The sequence below is a fragment of the Giraffa tippelskirchi genome, chromosome 9 (assembly GCF_054371585.1).
Source record: "Giraffa tippelskirchi isolate mGirTip1 chromosome 9, T2T-mGirTip1v1.2.pri, whole genome shotgun sequence".
Taxonomy (NCBI): domain Eukaryota; kingdom Metazoa; phylum Chordata; class Mammalia; order Artiodactyla; family Giraffidae; genus Giraffa; species Giraffa tippelskirchi.
The window spans coordinates 150,391,534-150,408,615 of NC_137283.1; the positions used below are offsets into that span (position 1 = coordinate 150,391,534).

General features: G+C 49.7%; 1 protein-coding gene, 1 long non-coding RNA gene and 1 pseudogene across 5 annotated transcripts in view; 1 reads left to right on the top strand and 2 right to left on the bottom strand.

Moving 5' to 3' along the window:
• LOC145521437 (uncharacterized) overlaps nt 1-17,082 on the top strand; it is a 57,171-nt gene that overhangs the window by 13,069 nt on the left and 27,020 nt on the right. The window contains exons 2-5 of the long non-coding RNA XR_014065386.1: nt 4,691-5,613; nt 12,191-12,311; nt 12,505-12,702; nt 13,019-13,074. This is a non-coding gene — a long non-coding RNA (uncharacterized LOC145521437). The remainder of the gene's footprint in view (nt 1-4,690; nt 5,614-12,190; nt 12,312-12,504; nt 12,703-13,018; nt 13,075-17,082) is intronic.
• On the bottom strand, nt 121-10,493 carry LOC145521434 (UL16-binding protein 3-like). Of its 4 annotated transcripts, none has more exons than XM_081530025.1 (6): nt 10,300-10,493; nt 5,332-5,595; nt 4,665-4,829; nt 3,428-3,560; nt 2,168-2,266; nt 121-1,856 (listed from the first exon to the last, which is right to left on the bottom strand). In XM_081530025.1, the coding sequence occupies exons 1-5, from the start codon at nt 10,370-10,372 to the stop codon at nt 2,206-2,208; spliced, it is 696 nt and encodes a 231-aa protein (XP_081386151.1). In that variant the 5' UTR covers nt 10,373-10,493; the 3' UTR covers nt 121-1,856; nt 2,168-2,205. The 4 variants fall into 4 exon arrangements, with proteins under 4 accessions (XP_081386151.1, XP_081386149.1, XP_081386153.1 ...); XM_081530023.1 differs by having other exon boundaries at nt 4,665-4,940; XM_081530027.1 differs by lacking the exon at nt 2,168-2,266.
• On the bottom strand, nt 8,152-9,098 carry LOC145521435 (tyrosine-protein kinase RYK-like; annotated as a pseudogene).

Consider the following 17,082-nt stretch of genomic DNA (forward strand, 5'->3'; position numbering starts at 1 on the left):
AGACACTAAACACCAGGGGCAAGATGCAAAGTTCCCTGGGCTCTTACCGTCTTTGAAAGCAAGAATGTTTCAAGGAGGCAAAAACTGTAAAAGCAGGTACCAAAGTTATTACTGGAGACATACAGAGAAACAGTTTGTTTATTTAAGATGGAAGCAAGGCGGAAATATATACCCAGAGAGGAGTGCAGGCGTCCTGAATGAGCAGCACAAAGAAGCTAGGCTGGGATTTAACATACACATACATATCTCTATCCACCCTGGTGGCTCCGTTGGTACAGAATTTGCCTTCAATGCAAGAGACCTGGGTTCGACACCCCGGTCGGGAAGATCCCCTGGAGAAGAAAATGGCAACCCACTCCAGTGCTCTCTTGCCTGAAGATTTCCATGAACAGAGGAGCTGGCAGGTTAAAGTCCATGGGATCTCAAAGAGTCAGACATGACTGTGCAACTAATCTTCTTTCACTTTCACTTCCATACCTGCATCTATTCCTCCCCAACTCCCATCCCATCCCCACCCAGGCTGCCACATAACATTGAGCAGAGTTCTATGTGCTACACAGTTGGTCCTTGTTGGTTATCCATTTTAAATAAATCAGTGTCTACATGTTGATCCCAGACTCCCTAACTAACCCTTCCCCTCATCCTTTCCCCCTGGCAACCATAAATTCATTCTCTAAGTCTGTGAGTCTCTTTCTGTTTTGTAAGTAAGAGCACATGTATCACGACTTTTTAGAGTCCACATACAAGGGATGTCAAAAGGTGTTTCTGCTTCTCTGACTTTGTTGTTCTATATGACAATCTCCAGGTCCATCCATGTTGCTACATATGGCATTATTTCATTCTTTTTGACGGCTGAGTAATATTGCACAGTGTATATGTCCCACATCTTCCTTATCCATTCCTCTGTCTGTGGCCATTTAGGTTGGTTCCAGGTCCCGGCTACTCTGAACGGCGCTGCAATGAATACAGGGTGCGTGGACCCTCTCAGACCATGTTCCCTCGGAATCACCAGTTACATTTAATCCCATAAGATGGAGAAATGGTGAAACATCACGACTTCTCTCGTGAGAGAGAAACTTAAATACTTCAAGTTTTCTGGAGTACTGGGATTTTGATTTAAATAGCAGTAGCGTAATAAATGGGCTTCCCCAGTGGCTCAGATGGTAAAGAATCTGCCTGTCAACACAGGAGACACAGGAGACGCAGGAGACGCAGGTTCAGTCCCTGAGTTGGAGAGGTCCCCTGGAGAAGGAAATAGCAGCCCACTTCAGTGTTCTTGCCTGGAGCATCCCAGGGACATAAGAGCCTGGCGGGCTACAGTCCATGGGGTCACAAAGAGTTGGACACAACTGAGTGACTAACACTTTCACTTTCAGTATAATAAATGATTAAGGGAAACAGCCATGACTAAAACGTCGCTCTACTGAAAATAGGCTAAGGTAGTTTCTCCAGACACAGAATGAATCCCCGAGTCCTATAATAGCAGATGGTATTTTTCTTGCAATATCATTTGCAAGAACGAGGTCACGAGGCACAGAAGACTCTAATTATCCACAAACTAGAACAAGATGAAAAATGTCCTGTTTGTGGAGATTTCTGCAGGTACTTGAATATTTCAGTGTAGAAATTCCACCACTTAGCACCAAGAGATAGTGGCAAAATTGTTTCTGTCCTTCTTAAAGATGCTGAGTAGGATTTCACCAAATGTGATAAAGGCCATGAGATGATGCATCTACTGCGTCACAGTAACCGGAAAAAAGACTCAGGATTCATGGGGTCTGATCTTCTGGATCTAAAGTGAAGAGCAGGAGAAAGGCAGACGGAGCACCTGTCAGGCTTCTTGGGAGCACCATCTCCTGCAGAAAAGAAAGAGACATTGGTCCAGGAGGCTGAGGAACTCCTGTCACATTCCTGGGGCTGCCCCTCCCCAGCGCCCCACTCCAGCCCCAGCCTCACTGCTGCGGCTACTGCTAAGCCGCTTCAGTCGCGTCCGACTTTGTGCGACCCCACAGACGGCAGCCCACCAGGCTCCGCCATCCCTGGGATTCTCCAGGCAAAAACACTGGAGTGGGTTGCCATTTCCTTCTCCAGTGCATGAAAGTGAAAAGTGAAAATGAAGTCGCTCAGTCCTGTCCGACTCTTTGCGACCCCATGGACTGCAGCCTACCAGGCTCCTCCATCCATGGGATTTTCCAGGCAAGAGTGCTAGAGTAGGGTGCCATTGCCTTCTCCGATGCTGTCAGGGGCTTCCTGGGAGCACCGTCTCCTGCAGAGAAGAAAGACGCCTTGGTCCAGGAGGCTGAGGAACTCCGGTCACGTTCCTGGGGCTGCCCGTCCCCAGACCCCCCCTCCAGCCCCGCCCTCACTGAGCGGCTCCTACGTCCTCCACTCCCACACCCACCCCAGGCCCAGCAGCGTCTTGTCACCTCCTCATTCCTTCCTGCATCACAGAGTCAGCCCAGGCCCTGACATCCCCTGCTTAGGTTCAGGACTGCAGCCAGTGAGGAATCAATCTGCTCCCTTTACTCAGGTCTGGATCCTCCCGAGGCGAGCCTAAAGGACCAGGGAGCAGGTCTCCGGAGGGGCCTTGCTTTCTGACAGCCTTAGGGGGCTGCAGGCAAACCTCCTTCCTTCGCTCCCCTCCAGCCTCTGAGCCAGCAGCACACACAGCTCTCAGGACCAGGGTCCCTGCCCCCCATCTCTTCCTGATCCCACCCAGCTTGGCGACTCCACCCCAGCTCAGGCCCACCATCCCCAGGCACTTCTGCTCAAGGCAAGACCGCTCAGTGATGGAGGCTCTGGGTCCCCAGGAGGCCACAGGCTGAGGCAGAACTGCTGCTGCTCCAGGAGCACAGGCCTGGCCTCACCCCTTCCCACAGTCTCTCCTGTGGGGCTCCTCCCTTGCCTGCTTGACCCAAGCCACTTCCTGTGAGAACAGGCCTTTGGAGTTGGGTCTGCAAAGGCCTTCCCACCCCTTCCTCCTGGGATGAGAGGCCAGCTCCTTTCACCTTGGGTCCCCTCCCTGATGACACATCATGTGGAGCCCCCATGCTGCTCTCAGCCCGCGTTGAGTCCTGCCCTCGCCCCGAGTGCCTGCTGTTCTCACACCACGTACCCTGGGCCCTGCCAGCCAGCAGTCTGTGCTCAGTCAGGGGACTTGGCTAAACCCTTTTAACTTCAACAGGCCCTCAGCCTTCCTGTGCCTCAGCCACCCCTCACTTCCCATTGCCACGTGACAGTGAGGACCTTTCAGAACTGAGGCCTGAGCTTGTCCGAGTTCTGCTCTCAGGTTATATGAGGTTTTATTCCCCTGGTTCATTTCCAGGATGAGGTTGAGTGAGGGGCAGGGATTGGCTGGGATTCACCTTCCCCGTCCTCACACCAGGCCCTGTGCCCCTGCCTTCCCTCTGAATTCTGCCCTCAGTACCTCCTCCTGTAAAGGATACAGGCTATTATGCCCACTATGATGAAACTGGTGAGAACCCCGGTGGTGATCCAGGTGATGCGATTGATGTCTGGGGCTGTGGGCTGCACTGTAGAGGGTCCTGTGGTCGGTGATGCTGCAAGGAGAGTAAGAGTGAAGCCCTTGTCCAGACTCCTAACTCGGCAGATGCCTCCTCGCCCCCCTGACCCAAGTACCCCTACTGTGCAGTTTGCACCCATCACATGGGGGCCCTTTTGATAGATCCCCAGGTGAGATAGGGGGAAGGGAGGAGCCCAGTCCTCAGGGGGCTCTGACAGCTAATGGGGGAGCAAGGTTTCCAACACAGCCACTCAGTCCTGCTGTGACACAGAGATGGTGACATGAGGATGGAGTCCTCAGGAGCTGAGAGTAGAGGTGATATTGACAGATTTCCAGAAGTAGGATTGGTGACAATTAAAAGAAGATTCTGGAAAGAGGGTACAGTGAGAAATAAATCCCAGAAATCAAAAAGATGTCTACAGGATTGGGATCAGCAAAAATCCATGTTCAGTCGCCCAAAGGCCTCTGCTGTGAGGAGAGAAGTCAGGGTGTGGAAGAGGAAGAAGGATGCCAGAGCACCCCTGGGTCACTGTTCTCCCAGGACAACTCACTTTTTAAATTTTTTTTTTTACATTCTTTTATTTTATTTTTATTCACACCAAAAACATTGTTAGTTGGGGTATAGCCGTTAACAATGTTACGATAGTTTCAGGTGAACAGTGACGGGATTCAGCCATAGATATACATGTACCCCTTCTCCCCTAAACCCCTCTGCCGTCCAGGCTGGCCCATAACATTGAGGAGAGTTCCATGTGCTATGCAGGGGGAGCTTGCTGGTTATCCATTTGACACAGAGCTGTGTGTACATGACCTTCCCAAAGTCCCTACCTGTCTCTTCCCCTGGGGAACCATAAGCTTGTTTCTAAGTCTGTGAGTCTCTTTCTGTTTTGCAAGTGCCTTTGTACTGTTTCTTTTTAGATTCCATATATAAGGCGTGTCCTGTGATATTTCTCCTTCTCTTTCTGACTGACATGGCTCAGTATGACACTCTCTAGGTCCACCATGTTTTAGGAACAGCTCACTTTCGATGGATCACTTTGCCAACACATACACACACAGACACAAAGACACACACATGCACACACAGAGGGGGGGTCCATATCACACTGAGTGGACTACCACTTCCTTATACTTGTCTCACCTGCGCTCTTCAACATTTCCTCCCAGGGCACCATAAAATCCTGAAGCCAGACCCGACAGTGTAGCATGGAGACCTCCTTCAAGAAGTTGGTCACAGCTCTGTCATTCTCCCACTTCTCCTTCAGGTGTCTCCCTCCAGAATGAACCACGGTCCAGTGGCCATTCTCTGAATCAAAGAGGAGGCACATTTGTCCATTGAAGCCAAACTGCCAGGATCCACTGATGTGTCCATCCTCTTCACACCAGCACGTCATCCTGGCCTGCAGCATCAGAGGGCCTGACCCCACCGAGGAAAAGAAAGAGCTCAGGCTCGACTTGACAAATTCTTTGCCTCACCTTGGTCCACCTTCCCTGGGCTCAGCTAATCTGGCCCTGTTCTCTCCTCCAAGGCTCCCTCCTTCCGCTGCATTACTAGGGAAGGACCAAGATCCAGTTAAGTTTTTTACCCATAAACAATGGATGCAGCTAAGCCCCCACTGTGCTTCTTCAGTATTTGGATTTCCTAACTCACCTCTGGACTCGATGGACATGAGTTTGACTTGATGGACATGAGTTTGAGCAACCTCTGGGAGTTGGTGAAGGACAGGGAAGCCTGGCATGCTGCAGTCCATGGGGTTGCAAAGAGTGGGACACGACTGAGCGACTGAACTGAACTGAATTGAACTCACCTCTGGCCGTGGGTTTCTCCGCTATAACGTCAGGCAATTGCATCATGAGCAAGTCCCCGATGTGCCTTAGTATTTCTGTCTGTGTTTCCCAAGTGTTCATAGTTTTCACCTCCTCTCCCAGTGGACTTGCGGATTGGATCTTGGCGCCACCACAGTCATAGGAGAGAAAAACATTCCCATCTACGTGGCCTTGAACCACACACCATGGCTCTCCAGGATTGGGCTGAGGGTTGACAGTGAAGTTGTAGCAAAGAGAGTGAGCGTCTGTGAAGGAAAACGCAGGTGAGGGCAGGGTTGGGAGAACAAGACCCATTACCTCCTCCCCCAACTTATGAGAGAGCAGAGTAAAGCTGCAGGGCTGGGTTGGCAGAGCAGGAAGGCCCCTCTTCCCCCCAACACCAGTTACAGGCTGAGCAAGCAGAGAAACCACATAACATTATCTCTACTCTGCTCATAAGGCCAACACAGAACCCAAAGCTGCAGAAAGGAGAATTCACAATTAGGGGTCAGAGGACTTAGGAAGGCCAGGAAATGCTGCTGATCTACCACTTTGATGGGTCTTCGAATCCCACATGGCATGAAAGAGAAAATCCAGAGCTTCCGAGGCAGGTGGTAGAGGAGGGGATCCAAGGCTCAGAGAAGTGAATCTGCCAGGGCGGACATGGTATGAAAGGGCAGGAAAGTGTGCAGTCCACCAGCTCTATGGGAAAGGCTGATGGACTCTGTGGAGCCCGAGAGGAAAGCGTGGCTGAGAAGCACCTCCAATAGCTCAAGGATGACTTTTGCAGAAGGTCAGGGATGGTGGTAGGACATGGTGTTCTGTGGGCTTCTATCAGGAACAGGGATGGAAGTTGTGGAAAAATCAGATTCCAGGTGGGGGTGCTCTAGGTCAGCAGAAAAGTAGGTGCAGTTGTCAAAGTGATTAGAGAGTCTCAATGCCAGCCAGGGCCGGACTGCCGAGCATATGATGCTGGCTCATAGCACAGGTGATCCTAAAGGCAAACAGATGGGCAGGAACCTAGATACAAACTGTACCATTGAAAGAGAGAAAGAGAGACAGAACACGAGGCTGGATGATGAGGAAGCCAAAGGCAGCCATCCCTACCCAACATCTGATCCAGGCCCATTTTCCAGATCTGAGCCACTTCTCAGATCACAGCCACTAAAGATAGAAGCCACAATCTAAAGAAGAGGGCCCTTTCATCACCACAACTAGTGCAAAAGTCCTTCCATTCTTTCCCAAAGAGCCACATGGTTATTTACTGGGGTAAGTGAACCTGCAGAAGCAGAAACTACTCTCACATTCACACTGCACCGAGTGTGTTTCTAACATCATGCACAGGAACCGTAGTATCATTCTGACGCCCCAATTATTGCAGTGATGCACAGGGTATCAGGCCATCAATGGACAGCAGTCCAGGTTCTGCTTACAGTGGTTATCACTGGGTCCACACACCATACAGCTGTCATTTCACATGCCCTGAACTTGTGACATGCATTGAGACCTGAGTAGCCAGTAAATGATCGTGGGGTAAAGGCTACCGTATTAGTGAATTCCAGATTCAGACTCCAGACCCTACCTCCCCATCCCCCAATAGTACGTGTACACAATATCCTGGAGGAAATACAGAGACAAGTACCAATCTACAATCTCTCGAGGGATGCAGGGGTGTGGTCCCTATCCTATCTCCATTTAACTACCACTGTGGCCTTAGGTTTTCTGGAACGGTACAGAAGAAATAGTTTAGGCTTCGCAGACTCTAGGTCTCTGCTGCCACCTGCTGTCCCAGCACTAAAGCAGTCACAATTGGTGAACGATGAGCATGGCTGGAGCTGCTTCTTGGGCAGATGACCCAGCAGAACCGGTGACATGAGAGGTATCTGTGGTCAGAAAGGTGCTACATGCCATCTTCTACTTGAAAGCTCACAACACAGACCCTGAGTGTCCTGAAGCTAGGCCATGCCACTTGCAGTGGGGAAAGTCACACCATGTAAACGTGGCTCCTGGTGTGGTCCTGGGGCCTGGCAGAGATGAGGCCTCTGGTCATGGACTGGGGTTGCCCATCGTCATGTGTGCTCATCAACCCCTAATCATTAGTTCAGCTAGGCCAGCCGTCATAGGATAGAAGTGGTTATGTGTTTTGACATAAGCAGGGCCACAGGGAACGAACAAGACCCACCAGCAGCTGGCCTACAGGTGACACTAGAGCTGTTAGATGGCCACTACCCTCTGCTCACACCTGTGGATTCCCGTATGGCGCTTGGGACCAAGGTAGCTACTCTGTAATAAAGGAGTGGGGGGCATTAGCCCATAACTGCCGGACGGTTTCTGTTTTCCTAAGAAAAGTACAGCATGTTGAAGACAAATCATTCCTAAAACTAGTGAAAAAAAAGCAAAACTTTAAAGGTGAATCAACTGCATTACCTTGTAGAAGTTAAGAAAAGAAAAAGCAGTTGGTAGTAAGATCGTTAGTTCAAATATGCATGTTTAAACAATTTTAAAGCTCTTTTGTAAGGATATACCTATACCTCTAAGGCAACTATGTGTAAAATATTTACACAAACATTTTCAGTTAAACCTAATGAAAATGATATTGAGAAAGTATTCCACATCAGTAAGTCTGTCTTCGAAAGTTGAGATGCTAAAGCATTCCTAAGGCACATGTTCTGGAAGACACATGTGCTTCTGTGATGCTGGGTGATGTATGTGACTGGCTGGCTCCAAGTGGGCCTCGACAGGCACCTTCCTCCTGACCCTGGGGGAATGAGAGAGGAGAGTCAGACACAGGCCGCCAGGGCTGTACAGACCTCTGTGAGACACCGGGCCCTTTGCTGGAACTGCACCTCTCCTCTGGATCGAAGACCCAGAACAAGCCATCACATAAATGGTTCATCAGGACAGTTGAGAGTCTGGGCTATTTGGTAACCCTCTTTCAGGTACTCGGCCACATCAAACCGGTAGATGTCCACTGAAGGGCGTTTGGCCAGAGTCATAAACACGTGGGCTCTTTTAGTAGCAGCATGCTGACTTCTCAGTTGTGGCATGCAGGATCCAGTTCCCCCACCAGGGATTGAACCCAGGCCCCTGCAGTGGGAGTGTGGAGTCTTAGCCACTGGATCACCATGGAAGGCTGGAGAACTCATTATTAACCAGACTTTCAAAAGCCATCCATCGATCCTGTGTTTTTGTTGTTCCCCAGACAGTGAGAGTCCAAGGGGAACAAGACTCTGGAGAGGGATTGGCTTTGCTCTTAACTTGAAGTTGTCATCAGTGATAGAGCTCCTAGCTACCAGGTCTTTGTGGAGGACTTCTCTTCTGATCAGGTAGCTCCTTCCACAGGCAATCTGAGCAGCCTTGTGAACTAGGTTTTGTTGAGAAGTTGCCTGCAGACTATTGGCCTCTATATATTTGCACTGTCATAAAAACAATTTAAGATAACCCCAGTTCATGTAAGGCAATCCACCATGGGCTTTTCCCCTTCTTCTGTTCACACATGGGTAATAGGAAGATTTCTGTGATGAAGATCTCGTAGCCTACAACTTTCAGGGAGCATCGTTGTCACCTGAATTTCAGAAGCTTGATCTCTAACTGTTTTTACAAATGCTTGTTGCTCTTTATCTGGATCTTTTTCATCTACATAAATCCCATAGAAAGTACACCAAAAGGCACCTTCTTAGAGTACATCTTTTGACTTCCTCTCCCTGGATAGGTATTTTGATATCATTCACCTTAGCTTTGGCCTCCAAAAGAGTGACACTTCTCAAGTCCTACTCCTCTACCCACGAGGTAGGATAACTGGAGATAGGAGTTGTATTGTTGGGTGTGTTGCCTCTCACCTAGTGAGACATCTGGGAACTACTGGGACTGAGACAGCCCTTGGGAACTACTGCTGGCACTGATGCTACGTTCCAGTTCAATCCTTTTCATACTATGAAGATGCAAAACAGCTAATACTAGTACTACAAGAAATATAACTGGACAGCAAATCCCTAGGCTGATATAAAACACACGTGTAGACACGGCTGGAGTTGCATGTACAGGATCATAAATGGGTTCCCCTGCTGGTCCTTTTGTCCAAGGCTGAAGTTTTACTTCCTCAATTTCTGGATGGCAACTTTTCCTTCCTTTCAACTCTAAGACTGTGAAGTTTTTTGAAGTTACTGTCAAGTTGAGCTGCATTTAGTATCATAACTTCAGAATCTACTTTGCCAGGACAGGACAGCTCGAGCCCAAACACTGATACAGCGCGTGGGAGTTCCGGGGGCAGGGAGGGCCGGGGCGGAAGGCAGCCTAACTGACCCGAGCGGTACCGGCGGCGGCCGTCAAGATGCGCGTCCCGGGAGACGGGCCCGCACATCCGTCCGGCTCGGAGCTCCCACCTCCACCGCCCAGGAGAAGCTCGGCCACCCGCCGCGGACCACCGCTGCCCGAGCCCCGGCCGCCGAGCTCTCCGAGCCCCGGCCGCCCTGCAGGTGTTAACTGATAGGTGATAAAGATCCCTGGTCATTCAACGGCCAACAGCAGTAGCGACCAGAAGGGGCGCTGCGCGCAGATCGCGGACTTGGCGCTTTTCGGGACAGTTCTGGGTCCCTTCCCCGCGGGGAGGCCGACGGGTCCCAGCCCGCCGGGCTCCAGGATTCCCACTTCCAAGGGGCGGGCTGGGCCCTGGGGGGCCTCAACAGCATTCCCTGTAGCGGTTTGGCCCCCTCTTCTCCTAGCGTCACCTCTCAAACTCCCCGCATTACTGCTTCACCCAAGGCACCCCTGTTCTGCCCCGGAGAGCAGGCAAGTAGCTCGGGGGAGCCACCGAGGAGCAAAGGACCCAGGGGAAGGGAAAGAGGAGGGGGCGGCGGCGCCTCCCCGCAAGAAGTTTCGCGAATCCCCGCGCAGGCCACCACCCTTGCTCAGGTCATAACTCACCAAACTTCCGCGTGCCCCACCCCCGCAGGTTCCCCGCCCGAACTCACCACCGGGCGTCCCGCTGAACCAGACAGTCAGAAGCGGGACCAAGAAGGCAAGACAGGTCTCGGGGCCACCCATCTCTCCCTTTGCCACCTGGATCCCAGTTTTGCAGGAGTGAAGGATGCCAGGTCAGAGGAGTGGATGCTTTCCTTTGAGGCAGGCTCAGCAAGCACACCTGTGGCCGCCGGCGTTCTTCTGCGCGGAGGTCCCGCCCAGCGCCAGTTCGTCACAGCCGGGGCTGTTGGTGCTCACTCCTCCCACTCCTGGGAAGTGTACTTGAGCTGTGCTTGGGCTGATAGCCAGAACCTTCCGAGTTAGATCATTTTGTCATTTTGGTCTCCCTAATTAATAGACATTGATCAGAGGTCAGGGAAGAATTTCTGGCAAGAAGGTCATGGAGGGGAGAGCTCAGGGCTTCCTACTTCCCCATCTTGAGCTTGCCTTGGATGATCATTGACCTTTTCATTGTATTGAGTTTCCTTAGGGTTTTCCATACCATCTTTTGAAAACTTGAAGGAACTTTTCAGCCAACCCAGTTATTGTTTCCGGTGCCGGTTCGGGTGGCAAACTTAACTGATAAATGTTGTCTATGTTCTGACCGTTCCACTGACCTGCCCTGCTCTCATCTCTTTCCCTCTCCTCGGGCTTCCTGAGTCCCAGAGACACAGCAGTATTGAAATTAGGCCAGCTCATCACTTGCAAATTTGCTTCGGTCCCATTTGTTTATTTTTCCTTCAAAATTTCAATGCCAATGCATTTTGAAGAAGGATTATGTGTAATTCGACACCTTGCCCCTCCCTTTTTTTTTGTATAATTGTCCATCCTTTGAAAATTACAGAAGTTATAATGATCCAGTATTATTTGTCATTCAAAAAAAAACAACTTTCTCTTCCTCCCAGCAACCATCCAGGAGAAATTAAAAGTTCCTGAAAGAAGGCCAATTCAAGATGGCTTCTACTCTGGTAGAAACAGAAAGCAAAAAGCTGAGAAAAAGCAATAAAGAAATGGGGCCTCATCAAACTTATATACTTTTGCACAACAAAGGAAACCATAAGCAAAACAAAACAGGCAAACTACAGACTGGGAGAAAAGATTTGCAAATGTTGTCACCCTTGCAGGTAACAAGGGCTTAAATTCCAAATATATGAAAAGCTCTTACAATTCAATAATAAAAGCAGGGAGCCCAATCAAAGAATGGGCAGAAGATCTAAATAGACATTTCTCCAAAGAAGGCTTACACATGACCAACAGGCACGTGAGAAGATGCTCAATATCAATATTTATTATTTTTAATTAATTAAAAATTTTTATTTTATATTGGAATATATAGTTGATGAAAAATGTGTGTTCGTTTCAGGTGTACAGCAAAGTGATTCAATTATACATATACATGCATCTATTTTTTTTTTTTACAAATTCCTTTCCCATTTATGCTATTACAGAATATTGAGCAGATTTTCCTATGCCACACAATAAGTCCTTGTTGGTTATCTATTTGAAGTATAGCAGTGTGTATATGTCAATCCTGACCTCCCAGTTTATCTCTCTCCATCACCTATCACCTCTGGATATATGCCCAGGAGTGGGATTGCTGTATCATATGGTAGCTCTGAACCTGCCTGCAATGCAGGAGACCTGGGTTTAATCCCTGGGTCAGGAAGATCCCCTGGAGAAGGAAATGGCAACCCAGTTTACTATTCTTGCCTGGAGAATTCCATGGATGGAGGAGCCTTGCGGGCAACAGTCCCTCGGGTGGATTTCACAGGAGGCAGGTCAGGTGGTCTGGTATTCCCATCTCTTTAAGAATTTACCAGTTTGTTGTGATGCACACAGTCAAAATAATGGGTCAGAGCCATTATAGAAAATGACCCTGTGTTCCCTCCACCCTTCCATAAGGTGAGTGCACCGTGAGAAGACAGCCCTCTGTGAACCAGACATCTTCCAGTGCTTTGCTCTCGGACTTGGCAGATTCCAGAACCATGGGGAAAACGTTCCTGTTGTTCGTAAGCCACCCAATGTACGGTTACTTGTTATAGCAGTCCCATGGGACTCAGACAGGGAGGAAGGGAGCTCTCAAAAGCCTGGTGTCTGAGACACAGGGTTCAAGTCCCCTGAAAGGCAGGACAGGCAGAGGGGACCCCAGACTTGGTGTCCTTCCACCCTTCCCCCATCCTCACTGGTGTCTCCATTTAACCCCTGATGTTCTGTAGACACTATGGCTGAGGACTTCCCCAGGGTACATGCGGATGCCAGTACAGTAGCCCTAACACACACTGGGGAGAGGAATCAGCTACATGGAAAGGAGAGTGTCAAGGGCAGGACATGTGGAAAAAATAAATGTGATCCTGTCTGAATCCCGCAGTTATCAACCTAGCTGAGAAAAACAAACCATCCCGTGGAAAGTAGTGGTAAGTATTAGGGTGACCTCTTCAGGACAGCAGGGAGGACTTGGCAAGGTGGGCATTGGCTCTAGGGTTTCCTGGAGGGGGGCCAAGGGGTGGTGTGGGAAGGGTGGGGTGGAGTGTGGTTGGGTTGGAGCGGGAAAGGGAAAGGGAGGGAGCGTAGGATGTATTTGAAAGCTGCTGGGTAGTAGTCTCCAAGGTCACAGCTCAGGCTCCCAAGTCCCCACTTTTCTGTCGAAGCTGCTTCTGCTCCCGCTGGACAGAGTCCAGGACACACGGGCCGTAAGTGTCTAAGGGTGGGTCCTGGGGTCTTGCCATGCAGGCTCCTGGCTTCCCACCTGAGCTGCTGGACAGACCTGGGAACACCTGCGATGAGCGGTAAGAGATGAGGGAAGGTGGGGAGAAGGGCAAGGTGGGGAGGAAGGAGTTGGGGGACAGTGAGGGGTCTGGGCCTGGAGAGGTGGGAAGGGCGCGGTGGAGAGGGTTGGGTCCCCTCCTCCACCTGTTGCACCCCCCACAGGAGTTCCTCCCCCTGAGCTTAGTAGGCAGGAGGGGATTGAAGGGAATCCTATTGCTCAGAGGCTCCAAAAGGAAAGTCACTCAGTCGGGTCCAACTATACAGTCCCTGGAATTCTCCAGGCCAGAATACTGGAGTAGGTAGCCTTTCCCTTCCCCAGGGGATCGTCCCAACCAAGGAATCGAATCCAGGTCTCCCTCATTGCAGGCGGATTCTTTACCAGCTGAGCCACCAGGGAAGCCCAAGAATACTGGAGTGGGTAGCCTATCCCTTCTCCAGGGGATCTTCCTGACTCAGGAATCGAACCTGGGTCTCCTGCACTGCAGGTAGATTCTTTACTAAATGAGCTGTCAAGGAAGCTCCGGGGTGACTAGAAACTGAGGGAGGGAATGCAGTTCAGCCCCTGGGCCTGGGGGGAGGCATCAGCTGGTGAAGGCAGGTGACCCCAGTTGACACCTGTCACAAGGCAGATATTTTAGTGTCGTGTTTCAAGCTAAAAAAAGAAAGTAAATGACGGCTTCTTCCCTGTCCCTGCCAGTTTTGGCTCCCTTGGAACCTCGGGGTCCAGGCCAGAGGGTCCAGGCCCAGAGAAGGGAGAAGTTGGGGAGCCGGTCACCACTGAGGCCTCTTCAGCCACAGTCCTGACACACTGCTCACCCCACACTCTCCATGCACACCTGTCTCCCCACACTTCAGCCCCCAGAGTTACACACACAAGCCCCCTTACCGTCCACACTGCCCTCCATCACCCACAGCCCACCCTGACTCTCCAGCTTCCCACACAGCCCCCCACACATACACCTGTTCCCCACATATGCTTCATGGTCCTCACTTATATCCTTCTACCCTTGTGCACGTCACCCTGAAATTTTCCATGCAGGTCTCCTCACACCCCCTTCCCACTGTGCACACCCCATCCCCCACCCACCACACACTTTCTTTCACACACAAGGGCCTGCTTGCCTGCCCCACTCGCTCTCCACTCTCTGCAAAGCCACAGCGGGCTCCCCTCCCACAGGGACCCTGGCTTCCTCACAGTCTGTACACCCTCCTTCACACAAAGTTCCACACAGAAGGCTCCCATCTACTTCCACTGCCATCGAGAAACTTTCCCCTCACAGCCATTTCCCTTCACTCTCTTCCTCCTCTTTGGGTCCCCCAGGGGATCCCTTACCTGGCCCTCTGCATACGTATACTGTCCACTCCCCTTCTGTGCCAGGCTCACCTGTCCACAGTCACACACACAAACACACACACATACCAAGGTTCCCAACATTCTCACACACTAGTTGTGGCTGCTCCCCGCATATCCAACACACTCTTTCCAGCATTCCCTCACTCTCTTCACGTTCACCTTCCTATCACAAATTAGTGTCACTGCCCCAGACACCTAAGTAAATGTGCAACCCACATTAATGGCAACCCACTCCAGTATTCTTACCTGGAAAATCCCGTGGACAGAGGAGCCTGAATGGCTACAGTGCACAAGGTCGCAAAGAGTCAGACATGACTGAGCAACTAACACAATCACTCCTCTCTTCTGCCCTCCTCCTCTCACGCATACCCTCTCTCTCCATCTCTCTCTCTCTCACAAACACACACTCACACTGACCAGTTCTCCCCAAGATACTGGGCCTTCCAGCTGCCTCAAAGCCACACACAGCTCGGGGTGGTTCTGGGAAGGGGCTGGCTGCCAGGACTTCATCCCAGGACTTAGCCAGGAATTTTAGATTTCTGTCTGGGTTCTACCTGGAAACGTGCCTTCTCCTTTTTAATGCCCCAGCCCCATGTCTGAAACTACTCACTAAACGTGCTCCTACTGGCGTATAGCCCTGAGTCCCCACGAACAGTCGCCTTCAGGCATTAATCAACCTAAAATGAACGTTTGTGTATTGTGCTAAATAGAAATCCTCTTTTAGTTACAGGATTAGCCAGTTTTCCTGTTGTCATGTATTGATCAGTGTTCCCTTCGCTGGTATTTCTTACCTTGTCTACTAGGTGTCACGTTTCTAGACGTCCTTGGGTCTGTTTCTTGGCTCTTTTCTAAAACTGCTCTCTTGCGTTCCTTCTTGCTCACCAGTTCCCTTTGCGCTGGGAATGTAGCCTAAGACCCCGCAAACTTGGTTGGGACAGTGAAGTCTTCACAAAAAATTACCGGAAACTCTATGGCTTGAAACAACCAAAATTTACTCTTTCAAGACTGTGAGGGTTAGAAGTCTGAAATCAAGCTGTCAGTAGGGCCCTCTCTGTAGGCTCTAAGGGAGGCTCCATCTTTTCTCTTCCTGACTACTGGTGGTTGCATGGAGAAGGAAATGGCAGCCCACTCCAGTGTTCTTGCTTGGAGAATCCCCATGGACAGAGGAACCTGGTGGGCTGCAGTCCATGAGGTCGCAAAGATTCGGACACGACTGAGGTACTACGCACAGCACTGGTGGTTGCCAGAAACCCTTGGCATTGCGTAGCTCCAGTGTCTGTTTCTGTCCTTCCATGACATTCTTCTCATATGTCTTGTTTTCCTATATCCATCTTTTCTTGGCATGTCCACGTTTCTTTACCAGGCGTGCCTCCTGGTAAAGGCACCAGTCACTGGATTAGAGCCAACCCGAATCCACCCTGACCTTGGTTGGATTACATCTGCACACATCCTATTTCCAGGTGAGATCTCCTTCACCTAATAAGGACTGCAACACATTTGAGCCCCTAAAATAAAGCAGTTTCAATAAACATTCATGTGATTCTCATTGGGCAAAAAAGGTACAATGTATAATTGAATTCTCTGCATCACTGAATATATTCCTGAGAGGAGAAAACTTCAAGTTTGTCTAGACATTAGTGAAAACTGAAAGGTTAAAATTTTTTCCAGTGTTCTCTTCTTCTTATCCTGGTATGAATGTATGAGCTCAAACATCCTGTTTGTTTGAGCATTGTTTTTAGGTGTTTCTGAGGTCAGCAGTGTTCTCTGTTAGCAAGTTCAATGCAGTCGCCCTTTCTAAGTGGGAAATATTAATCGAAGAGCTAATTCTCTTCAGTTTTGTTGTGCATGAGCTAGTTTCGAGCACCTGATAAGGATCCATCTAGGTTGTGGATACTCCTTTAAATAATAACTTTTCCAGTATGCATAATTTCCTGGTTGCAAGTCACGGAACATCTAATCTTCATCCATAAATTATTGAGATAAGATTTAGAATTAAGCTTAGAATGTCTTTTTAATAATTTGGTGAGGGGCTTCCCTGGTGGCTCATTGGTAATGAATCTGCCTGCCAATGCAGGAGACACGAGTTCAGTCCCTGTCCCGGAAGATCCCACATGCTGCGAAACAACTAAGGTCATGGGCCACAAATACTGAGGCTGTGTTCTGGAGCCTGGGAGCTGCAACTACTGAGCCTGTGTGCCCCAGCTACTGAAGCCCGCAGCCCAGAGCCTGCGCTCTGCTACGAGAAAAGCCATGACTGTGAGCTGCTCCTGCACCGTAACTAGAGAGCAGCTAGAGAAAGCCCACACACAGCAATGAAGACCCAGCAGAACCAAAAATAAATACGTCTTAAAACAAACAACTCAGTTAAACTTCACAATAATGTAACACAACGAAAAGAAGTACCACAGAGTATATATTCTTTTGTGTCCAGCACTTGCCTCTCAAATCCTTTTTATGAGGCATCTATGTTTTTACTGCAGTAATTTATTCTTTATTTATTGAGTTATAGTGTTCCATTTATGGCTATATCACACTCTGTCCTTTCTTCTATTCTGGATACATCTTTATGCGTTAACATGTCAGTATGTTAATACATATATTAATCTACATGATAATTCAACTGGTAGCCTCACACTTTTGTGTCATGACATCTAAGCAGTTAGCACTTGACTGT